The following is an 11,913-nucleotide window of genomic DNA, read 5'->3' on the forward strand; positions in this document are numbered from 1 at the left end:
CGCTTGGGTGGCGCAGTCGGTTAAGCGTCCGACTTCAGTCAGGTCACGATCTCGCGGTCCGGGAGTTCGAGCCCCGCGTCGGGCTCTGGGCTGATGGCTCAGAGCCTGGAGCCTGTTTCCGATTCTGTGTTTCCCTCTCTCTCTGCCCCTCCCCCGTTCATGCTCTGTCTCTCTCTGTCCCAAAAATAAATAAACGTTGAAAACAAAACAAAACAAAACAAAAAAATAAATTAAAAAAAAAAAAAAAGAAAGCTACATGTTCGGAAATAGAACGCAAACAAAAGGCAGCAGCAGGTGAAAGGTAGGCCACGGTCAGATGGTCCACTCCAGAACTGACTTGTGATACAACTCACCAGGGCACTAAGTCAGAGGGAGAAACTTAACCACCTTCTCCACAAATGGTTAATACAATTCAATGTGCTCTCTAGATTTAAAAAACCATACCCTCCCCTACTTGCTGGCTCTCTCTCTCAAAAATAAATAAATAAACATTAAAAAACAATTTATCATGATCTCACAGTTCGTGGGTTCAAGCAGCACATCAGGCTCTGTGCTGACAGCCCAGAGCCTGGAGCCTGCTTGGGATTCTGTCTCCCTCTCTCTGTGCCCCTCCCCTACTTGCTCTCTCTTTCTCTCTCAAAAATAACTAAATATATAGATGTTAAAAAAATTAAAAAAACACAGTAAAGCAGGCACAGGGAGGGGCTTCTCCACCACGATTCCGTGTGTGTTTATGTAGGTGTATGTGCAGAGGTGTGTGAATGTCTGGAATTCTCCATGCACGAAGCCACAGCCAGCACCAGGCTCACCGGTTAAAGACCAGGAGCTGTCCCCGCTGAGTGACGAGGCCCCTCCCACTGCCACTCCTCCCACTGCCAGCCCCTCCCACTGCCAGCACCACAGCCAGAGGGGCAGGACACACACACACACACACACACACACACACACACACACACACGAGGAAAGAGAAGTCGAAACCCCTGGAAAGGAGGAGGTGAGATTATCAGAGACCCTGTACGGTGGGTAAAGAGCTGACATGTGAAGGAGACAGGCCCCTACACACAAGCAGAAAAGGAGATCCCGGTGGCGCAGATGCACGGGACAGCCTGGGAGAGGCGGACAGGACACCACACCCTAGGACGCCCAGGAAGGCTGCTCCGTACACACTGCAGATCAGCTAGAACGGAAAGATGGCACTTTCCAAATTAACCTACAGTTTCAGTGAATTCCAACTCGACCAAAAACCAAAAAGCTGGATTTAGTTTTGTTAAGAGTCAGATCGGCTAATTCGAACATTCATATGGAAAATGCACAGGCGAGCACATCCAGAAATGTCATTAATAAGAGTGAGGACAAGAGATCAGAATTAAAACGTTTCCAGGGCAGGGTGCCTAGCTGGCTCAGTCAGGAGGCCAGGGGGGTGGGCATGTGACTCTTGATCTCAGGGTGGTTGAGTTCAAGCCCCACACTGGGTGTAGGATTACTAAAAATAAATACGCCTTAAAAAAAAAAATAGTTGGATCCAAATTTTAAAAAAAGTCTCCAGAACGATGCGTCACAGTGCAGGGGCCCGTGCGCTACCACGGGCCATGGCAGCAAGCAGCGTGGACGGCTGCACGACAGGGCAGGCCAGAGGTACTTTTTTTTTGTTTTTAAAAATTTTTTAATGTTTATTTATTTTTGAGAGATAGAGAGAGAGAGTGCGCGCGCACATGAGAGGTGGAAGGGCAGAAAGAGAAGGAGACACAGAATCCGAAGCAGGCTCCAGGCTCCGAGCTGTCAGCACAGAGCCCGACGCGGGGCTTGAACTCATGGACCATGAGATCATGACCTGAGCTGAAGTCGGGCGCTTCACCGACTGAACCACCCAGGCGCCCCTAGAGTGAGCTTTTTATATTTATTTATTTATTTATTTATTTATTTATTTATTTATTTATTTAACGTTTATTTATTTTTGAGACAGAGAGAGACAGAGCATGAATGGGGGAGGGTCAGAGAGAGAGGGAGACACAGAACGGGAAGCAGGCTCCAGGCTCTGAGCTGTCAGCACACAGCCCGATGTGGGGCTCGAACTCACAGACCATGAGATCATGACCTGAGCCAAAGTGGGAGGCTTAACTGACTGAGCCACACAGGCACCCCCACCAGCGGTACCTTTGAATGCAAGTCCCACGTGAGGCCCATGCACACGAAGCATCTATACACGTGGGAGCAGTAACATGGCACGTCGGGGACAGAGCGACAGCTAATGAGTCGGCTTTGCTTCTTACCCCAAAATAAGACACAGATGATCAAAGATTCAAAGGGGAAAAAAATGAAGTCATGACAGTACTAGAACCGAGGAAAAGAATTTTTAAAAATCATACTGAGAGGTGGGCCTTTCTAACAATGACTTTTTTCCCTTATAAGCGTCTGAGGGACTAAAACTCTGGGACTCGATGAAGGAAAAAACATGTGCAATCTGGCAGTCATGGGCTAGTTAATTCCCAGAACTCACTAAAACCACCGAGTTGAAGATAGCGGCAGACAACCTGGGCCACTGAGACTGCCCGTGAGGATGGAGGCCAGCACAGAGGCCCCAGCTCCTCCCGACCCGTGGCACTGAGCACCAGGCAACAGAGCAGCAGCCTGGAGCTGGCACAACATGCAAGGCGGGCACCAGGGGCTAGGGGTGTGGGCACTCCAGCATCCAGAACTCAAGCGCCACCATCCTTGGAGAAGGGCACCCACACCCCGTGTGCAGTTCTCCCCAAGGCACATGCCAGCTACCAGCTACGCAGAGAGGCGCAAGGAGCACCTGCCAAGAAAATCAAAGCTAAGCAGAGAATTTAGCAGTGTGAGGGCGACGGCGTTGAACTGAGACCCTGGAAGGGCTGTGCCCTAGGAGTGAGGCAAACCACAAACAGACTCACCTCAACTGAATACAGGCCTCCTGCCCATCCTCTGTCTGCTGGAAGGCAGCATCTTTCAGAATCTCTACCAGTTCTCAAACAGAAACTACCAAGCACACCAGAAGACAGGACCAAGTGACAGAAAACCAAGAGGCTGCAAAGGATCAATATAAATAACACTGACAACTTAAAACAGTAACGGTATCTTGTGATGTTTAAAATATATATGTAATTAAAATACACATAAAAAAAGAAGTTGTAAAACTAAAATACACAAAAACAACAGCACCAAAGGCTAAAGGAAGATAAACAGGCAAAATATCATGGGATACTTGTCTTATCCGGGAAATGGGAAAAATAATTTATAGCCAACTCTAAGATCCATATTAAACTGCCTTGTATAACCATTAGAACAGAAACGTGCAACTCCAGCTAAGAGAAAAATAAAAAGGTGAATACTTAAGGGGCACCTGGGTGGCTCAGTCGGTTAATTGTCCGACTTTGGCTCAGGTCATGATCTCATGGTTCAGGGGTTCGGCCCCACATCAGGCTCTGTGCTGACAGCTCAGAGCCTGGAGCCTGCTCTGGATTCTGTGTTTCCCTCTCTCTCTGCCCCTCCCCTGCTCACACTCCATCTCTCTCTCAAAAAAATAAACATTAAAAAATTAAAAAAAAAAAAAGACGAATACTTAAAATGCCTGACTTATCCAAAAGTCAGCAAGAAAGAAACAAACAAAAAAAGAACAGATAGGACAAATAAAAAACAAAGAGTAAGACGGAAGTTTTAATCCCCCCCAAATCAGTAATTATATTCCCTATAAAAAAATCTTGGGGTGCCTGAGTTCAGTCGGTTTAGCATCCGACTTCGGCTCAGGTCATGATCTCATGGTTTGTAGGTTCGAGCCCTGCCTCAGGCTCTGTGCTGACAGCTTGGAGCCTGGCGCCTGCTTCGGATTCTGTGTCTCCCTTCCTCTCTGCCCCTCCCCTGCTCATACTCTGTCTCTCAAAGATAAATAAATTTTAAAAAAAAAAAAAAATCTTACCCTTTTTTTTTTTTTATCTTAAATACTCTTATTAACAAACTGGATAAAAACAAAACACTACAAAAGCCAACTACATGCTGTTATCTAAGACATACCACAAATAGAAAAAGCATAGAGAAATCAAAAAAGGATAGAAAACTATACTGTGTAAATATTAATCCAAAGCAAAGTCAAGTTAGTCACGCTATATCAGACAAGACCAACTTTAAGGACAGAAGCAGTCCCGAAGATAAAAAGAGACGGTTTCACAGGAAAAAGGGTTAGTTGGGTTTAAAAAAAAAAAAAATGTTAAATGTTTGTTTATTTTTGAGAGCACAAACAGGGGAGGGGCAGAGACAGGGCGGGGACGGAGGATCCCAAGCGGGCTCTGCACTGACAGCAGAGAGCCCGATGCGGGGCTCGAACTCATGAACCTCAAGATCATGACCTGAGCTGAAGCTGGTTGCTCAACTGACTGAGCCACCCAGGCGCCCCAAAAAGGGTTAGTTTTAACAAGAAACAACCAGCCTAAAACAATATGCTCCTAATAACATAGCTTCAAGATAAAGGGCAAAGACTGATACACCTAAAAGGAGAAATAAACAAACCTACAATTACAGCCTGACTTGTCCTATCTTTCCCCTAACTGATACACGAGGTCAAAAAACGAGCAAGACCACGTAAGATCTGAAAATCGCAGTTAGTAAACGGTCTAACCACCCACAGGCCCTGAGCATCCACTGGAGAAGACCACGTGCTGGGACACAAAACAAGCCTCAGAAATGTCAAAGCGCTGAAATTCAAGTTCTTCAGCGTATGTTCTCCAACCACAAGGGGATCGTGCTTGAAAACAGTAGTACAAAAGGTTACCGGGAACCCCAAAGGTCTGGAAATCTAAAGAGAAACCGTGGGCAAAGAAGACAGAACGAAAATGAGGAAACAGAGGGTGCAATCAGCTAGAAGCCCTCACCCTACCTCCCCATCCGTTCCAGACAGAGTGTGCATCTGAATGTGAATGATAAAAGCTTCCAGAGTCTAACCCGGGAGGCTACCCGTAGGACCCTGCAGTGGGCAAACGTTTCTAAAACAGCACATAAAAAGCGCCCAGCAAAAGAAGGGTGACAAACTGAAGTACACTAAAATGAAGAACAGCTGTTGGTCAAAAGGTATCACGAAGGAAGTGGAAAGGTCGCCAAGAGCGAAAACATCGGCAGTAGGTATTTCTGAAAAAAGATTTAGATCCGGAATCTTCTAAGAACTTCCACAAAATCATTAAGAGAAAGACAACACGCCTGGGTGGCTCAGTCGGTTAAGCATCCAACCTCGGCTCAGGTCGTGATCTCACGGTTCGTGAGCTCGAGCTCTGCTTCCGGCTCTGCACTCTCTCTCCCTCTCTCTCTGCCCTTCATGGGATTCTCTCTCTCTCTCCCCCTATGTCCCTTGTGCCACTCTTTCTTTTTCTCTCTAAAATAAATAAACTAAATTAAATTTTTAAAATTAAAAAGAAAAAAAAGACTTTATAAAAAGAAAGACCAACAACTCACTAGCTGAAACGGGACAAGATGTGAAAGGCAGTCACAGAGGCTCCCACGGCGGACATGCCCATGTGAGGGGGCTCAACACCACTAGTCATCTGGGAACTGCAAATTTGTTTTTTAATTTTTTTGATGTTTACTTATTTTTGAGAGAGAGAGAGACAGAATGCGAGTGGGTTGGGGCAGAGAGAGAGAGGGAGGCACAGAATCCGAAGCAGGCTCCAGGCTCCAGGCTCTGAGCTGTCAGCACAGAGCCCGACGCGGAGCTCGAACTCACAAACTGTGAGATCGTGACCTGAGCCAAAGTTGGTCGCTCAACTGACTGAGCCACGCAGACGCCGGATGGGAACTGCAAATTAAAACCCACACGAGGTGCCACCGCACAGCCCTCGGAAGGACTAGCATCTGTGACCAGGACAGCAGATGCAAAAGCAACTGGAATTCTAATGTGGGGCCAGAAGACCACTTTTGGAAAACCGGCAGAAGTTTGGCAAAAGCTGCCGAAGCTGGGGGGACGTAAGCCCGGGACCCGCTACCCCTGCCTCAGTGAATCACCGACGTGCTGCACGCACAGCACAGAAGAGTCTCGTGGAGGGCCCCACCGTCTGCCCTGGGGGAACCATGCGATGTCACGCAGCAAGAAGAGGCAAGCTGCCCGACCCCGCGGCGACACAGCTGGTCGCAGATGTGACGCTTGGGTAAGGAGGCCAGACCTACACAAACACGCATTGTTAGACTCCATTTACCCCAACTCGAAGACAGGCAAAGTTTTTCCAAGAGATCAGAAGACAGACGAGCAGTAACCTTTGGAGGGGAAAGACTGTGAGGCACCCCAGGGAGCCTTCGAGTGCTGGAATGTTCTAAACCTGCCACAGTGGCTCTGTGGCTGGGTGCACTTAGCAAGGGGTCAGGCTGTGCGCAGAGAATTAGGGGCTCTGCTGTATGCATAGTACACAGTACTCCTGAAACAGTCACCAAACCACACCGGGGGGGAAGAACTCAGCAAGCCCCTACCAGGTTGGCAAGAGGCAAGTCTATCCCAGCACTCGGGCACACACACAGTCGTCACAGTTGTCTCCACGCGGCAGAGGGCACCCCATCACGCGGTCCAGGGAGACAGTGGGGGTGCCGCGGCGGGAGGGGGGGAGGGGGGAGCTGGGGGAGGGGTGCGAAGCGTGCAGCGCACACGCACTCACGGAAGCACCACTCACCGTCCAGACACACGGTCGCACAAAAGCACTCCGGTATTCGGTGCTCAGCTGAGGAAGCTGGTGCGACACACACACCTGGCCCCCGGGAACCTCCCCACGTCCGCATGGCAGTGGTGTGGCCTGGCCCTGTGCCTCCTGCACCATCCGGACCAAGGACCTCACCTCCTGAGAAGCCCTCGTGGGACAGCACGACCCCCCGCCTCGCCCCCAGCCCAGACCCAGCCCGAGGGGCCGAGCCACACTCACCTGGGAGGAAAGGGCGTTCTTGTGGATTTTCTTATGGATCAGAGCCGGACAAATGAAGCAGATGAGGCTTCCCATCGTGGCGCCCGTGAGGCCCAGGATCGTCTCCACTGGGAACAGGAAGCAACAGGGAGGGGTGAGGGCCAGCGGCTCCGGCAAGGGACCGAATGAAAGCTCTCAGCAGGCCCAGGCGAGCAAGCCCCTTGCCACGAGGCCCCTCCACGCACGCCTCCAGAACACGAGTGGGAGCGGAGGCACCCCTCCCGTAGCCACAGTGAAGGGGACGCCGTCCGAGGCTACAGGGGGGCACGGTGTGGGGCCGGCGGCCCCAGGGGAACCAGAGGCCAAGAGGCCATGCCTTCCCGGCCGTGGAGTCTCAGCCTAGCTCCATGCTGCCTGCACCTCAGTTCCAGGCCAGTGGAATGGGGCCAACGCGGCTCCCTCCCTCGACCGTGTGGGCCTTGGCGAGGCAGGAGCGGGCATCTCTCCATAGGGTCCGGCCCAAAGCGAGCCCTGAGAGCACCGCCCTGGTTCCTCCCAGAGCACGTGGTTGTCCAGCAGGGGCTTCTCGGATGGCTCATCTTAAATCACCACCCCCTCCGCCTCGCTCGGCGAGAGACGGAGCAGGACGGGTCCTCGGACGTGTGGAAGCCAGGACGCATGGAGTGCGGACGCCTGGTCGGTTACCTGGGGGGAGCGCACGCAGGCCCCGCCGGGTATCCGATGGCAGGAAGCTCTGCGTGTCCGGGAGAACGCGTTTGAGAGCTCAGACCCCGCTCGGGTCCTCCCTCGGTGATGTGTCATCAAAACCGGGAGTCAAGAGCACAGGAGCTGCCGCGGCCCCTCGTTTTCACAAACCGGGCCCGCGTCCCCACACCTCCGTCTCCACCCAGGGCTCAAGTGCTCAGGTTTCTGCGTGTGCTTGTGGTTCCCTGACGCTGAGACGTTCGTCCCACGCTTTTCTTGGGGTGCCAAAGATTCACTGAGGGTGTCTAGACTGTTCTAGAACACCAGGGAGGGTGGCATGAGACTCTGGGATGTGTCCTGGTTGAATGAGACTCCAGGCAGGGACGGCTCCGGGGTCCCTATGCGTAACACAGGGACGCAGGGAGGACGGGGGACAGGCAGAGGGCCGGCAGGAGATCGGGCCCCGGAGCAGCCTCCCCCCAACACTCACCGTTTGGGATCATGATTCCACCGACCATGGTTCCAAAGACGACAGAGAGGGTGAGCGCTTTAAACCGCAGAGGGGGCATGTACCCCCCAGCGGTAAAGGTGCCATCTTTCTGCTGGGTGAAAGAAAACAAAAACAAAGGTTTCAAAATGACTGATCTCCTCCCCGCGCTCCAGCCAGGACGCCCTCAAAGGGCCCTGCCTTGTGCCGCCGACGGGTGAGGACGAGGCCGCCAGCTGAGCTCCAGACGCGGCACTGCCCGGCTTGGCAATGTGACTGGGAACCGGAAACCCAAACCGGCGAGACGCCAGGAAGGCACAGGCTGCGCCTCACGTCCGGCGGGGAAGGGAAACCGGAGAACTCCATTTCTCGACACGTGAGCGGCAGATCCTTCCGTCTTCCTTTAGAGCAACCCGCGGGAGAGACGGAGGACAGCGCCGCGTGGTAGCAGCACGGACACCAGAGCCCAGCCCCAGCCCCGCGCACACTGGCTGATGGCTTCAGAGCGCAGCGGGAGCCCCGGGGCGCCCACTCCCGGCACACCCTCGTGCCACCCGGTGCCACCCACTGTCCCTTCCAGGCGCTGGACACGCAGCCCGAGAGGAAGGAAAGGACGCCGCGCAGTGTAACCAAGGCTCGCGCACCAGAGCAGCGCTGGGCACACAGGAGGGGCTGACCGCGGTTCCCGTTTGTGGGCTGGGAAACACCTCTCCGGGGGAGCCTCAGAACCTTCCATAACCAGAAGTTCAAAGCACCCGATTTCCAGAATAGACCTTGACGCAGGCGGCTTTCTTAGGACGGCCGCAGCCCGAGTTTCTGAGCGGCTTAGGAGGACGGCTCGCACCTGGTCTGGCGAGGGGGGGTGTTAGGGCTACCCCTCTGGACCCGAGAACTCCTGCCTAGAAACCTACCCGGTACTCCAAGATGAGGGGGGGGAAGGGGAAGCTCCATGTGCAGAGGAGGTCGGGACAGAGTCAACCCCCGAGAGGTCACGCGTGAACGCCCCGCAACGACCGGAGCACCCACAAGAGCTGGGACCCAGAGCAAGGGCGGGGAGGTGTTTGGCTGACACGTTGGAGACACGCACTCACAGACGGGAGTGCACTCAGGGAAGGACTCTAAAGAGACACACACTTGCCACATCATCTGTGGGAGGACGGAGAGACACAGATGAAGTCTCTTTCTTCATTTTTAAAATTTTTATTTTTTATTTGAGAGAGAGAGAGAACATGCGAGTGGGGGGGAGGGGCAGAGGGAGAGAGAGAACCTTTTAAATTATTTATTTGTCTTTATTTTTGGGGGGGGGGCGTGAGCACAAGGCAGTGAGAAGGAGAAAGAGAATCTCAAACAGGGTCTGTGCTCAGCATGGAGCCCAACGTGGGGCTCAATCCCAGGACCCCAGGATACTGACCTGAACCGAAATCAAGAATGGGATGCTCAACCGGCTGAGCCACCCAGCCACCTGAGCTTTTTTCCTTGATTTACTATTTCCTCTAATGCCACTATGGATTTTACTTCTTAAACGATAAAAATTGGGGTGCCTGGCTGGCTTAGCCCGTTAAGTGTCCAACTTTGGCTCAGGTCATGATCTCACTGCTCGTGGATTCGAGCCCCGCGACAGGCTCCGTGCTGACAGCTCGGAGCCTGGAGCCTGCTTCGGATTCTGTGTCTCCCTCTCTCTCTGCTCCTCTCCCGCTCATGCTCTGTCTCTCTCTCAAAATAAACATTAAAAAAAATAACGTAAACGATAAAAATGCATTATATACAGAGGCACAAATGCCGCTCATACACTAAGCGTGTGTTGGCAACAGACCGTGAAAGATGGACGCGAGCAACTCACAGTGCAGAGGTGGGGCGGGGAGACGACCCAGCCACCACCCCCAAGGGACAAAGTGCGACGTCATGCCATGCCTGGCGCCCAGGTACCTGAACAACAGGGGGTGAGGGGGACAAACTGGAGGTGGAAGGACAGCCAGTCCTTCAGGACTCAGCCTCTCCCACGAGGTGCCGTCTCTGGTGGCACCACCGGTGGGGGCGGGGGTTTGGGGGGTGGCCGCCTCGAGCGCATGCCAACCACGTGGACAGCAGGCCCCACTCTAGCTCTTCTGGAGGCCCCGGCAGCCCACCCTACCCAATCTGGCTACTGGACCCCCCGTCTCCTGGAGTTCAAGACCCCAAACTCCCCACCTGCCCCGCGGCCTCAGCAGTTCACGTGGAACTTGTGCGGCCACCAGGAGTCCTGGCTGACACCGCAGACTGGACTCAAGGACCTCAGGCCAGAGTCACAAGACACGGCCGCGGAAAGAAGCTGCAAAAGAAGCTGCGAGGCTGTGGGCTCCCGAGAAGGACGCGGACTCCCACAACTTGGGGCACGAACTGTGACACAGAACTTCTGTTTTTGACTTGGCAACACAGAGCCGAGAGAAACTTCCAGTTCCAACCCATGCATGGGAAAATGTCTCATAAAGGGCTAAGCAGGGCCCTGAGTGCACACATGAAAGTGAAGGAAACTCAGCCTCTTCTGGAAGCTTCTGTCAAACTGCTGAAACTTTAAGTTCCACCAGCATGGAGAGCACCGGGCGCCGACCCCAGTGCCGACCTGGCCATCGTCACAAAGTGGCTCTTCCACATTCCCACACATTCCACAGCTTCAAGGGCCCAGTTTCCTGCTGCATCGCTGTTTTGGGGATGACAGCAGGGGGCTGTATAGTCATGGGAGCGGGCCTTCGCTGCCCAGACACTCTCCACGCACCCCACGTGAACAGACCCCTTCGTTCCAGCTCTTCTCTCCAAAGTTGGCTTAGAAAAGTAATAATAATAATAATCCCAAGGTGCCTGGTCGCTCAGTCGTTTGAGCGTCCAACTTCGGCTCAGGTCATGATCTCCCGGTTCATGGGTTCGAGCCCCACATCAGGCTCTGTGCTGACAGCTTGGAGCCTGGAGCCTGCTTCAGATTCTGTGTCTCCCTCTCTCTCTGCTCCTACCCCACTCACGCTCTCTCTCAAAAATGAATAAACATTTGGGGCGCCTGGGTGGCTCAGTCAGTTAAGTGTCTGACTTTGGCTCAGGTCATGATCTCGTGGTTCGTGGGTTTAAGCCCCACATCGGGCTTTCTGCTGTCAGCACAGAGCCTGCTTTGGATCCTCTGTTCCCCGCTCTCTCTGCCCCTGCCCTGCTTGTGCTGTCTCTCTCAAAATAAGTAAACCTAAAAATTGTTTTTTTTAATTAAAAAAAATAATAAACATTAAAGAAATTCCTAGGTGCCTAGTGGCTCAGTTAGTTGAGTGCTGACTCTTGATTTCAGCTCAGGTCACGATCTCACAGTTCTCAGGATGGAGCCCTGGTCGGGCTTGGTGCTCACAGCACACGCCTACATAGGATTCTTTCTCCCACTCTCTCTGCCCCTCTCCTGTGCACGCGTGTGTGCATGCACCCTCCCTCTCTCTCAAAATAAACATATAAAATATATAAAAAATTATTTTTAATTAAGATAAGTCCCTATAAAAGATTTCACTTTAATCAAAGCTTTTCCATTTTTTAATTTAATTTTTTTTTTATTAAAGTTTTTTTTTTTTTCAACGTTTATTTATTTTTGGGACAGAGAGAGACAGAGCATGAACGGGAAAGGGTCAGAGAGAGAGGGAGACTCAGAATCAGAAACAGGCTCCAGGCTCTGAGCCATCAGCCCAGAGCCTGACACGGGGCTCGAACTCACGGACCGCGAGATCGTGACCTGGCTGAAGTCGGATGCTTAACCGACTGCGCCACCCAGGCGCCCCTAATTTAATTTTTTTTGAGAGAGAGAAAGAGCATGCACACGTGCAAATACATGAGCTG

General features: G+C 52.4%; 1 protein-coding gene across 4 annotated transcripts in view; it reads right to left on the minus strand.

The window, feature by feature from the left end:
• Positions 1-11,913, minus strand: part of SLC38A10 (solute carrier family 38 member 10) — a 45,604-nt gene that overhangs the window by 16,814 nt on the left and 16,877 nt on the right. For 3 of the 4 annotated variants that reach the window (XM_040456648.1, XM_040456647.1, XM_040456645.1), the window contains exons 9-10: positions 8,080-8,191; positions 6,906-7,012 (exon numbers count right to left, since the gene is read on the minus strand). In XM_040456648.1, the coding sequence (XP_040312582.1) occupies positions 6,906-7,012; positions 8,080-8,191 (219 nt within the window). The remainder of the gene's footprint in view (positions 1-6,905; positions 7,013-8,079; positions 8,192-11,913) is intronic. The other variant, XM_040456646.1, reaches the window with a different exon arrangement.

The sequence above is a fragment of the Herpailurus yagouaroundi genome, unplaced genomic scaffold (assembly GCF_014898765.1).
Source record: "Herpailurus yagouaroundi ecotype Mexico unplaced genomic scaffold, PumYag 217, whole genome shotgun sequence".
Taxonomy (NCBI): Eukaryota; Metazoa; Chordata; class Mammalia; order Carnivora; family Felidae; genus Herpailurus; species Herpailurus yagouaroundi.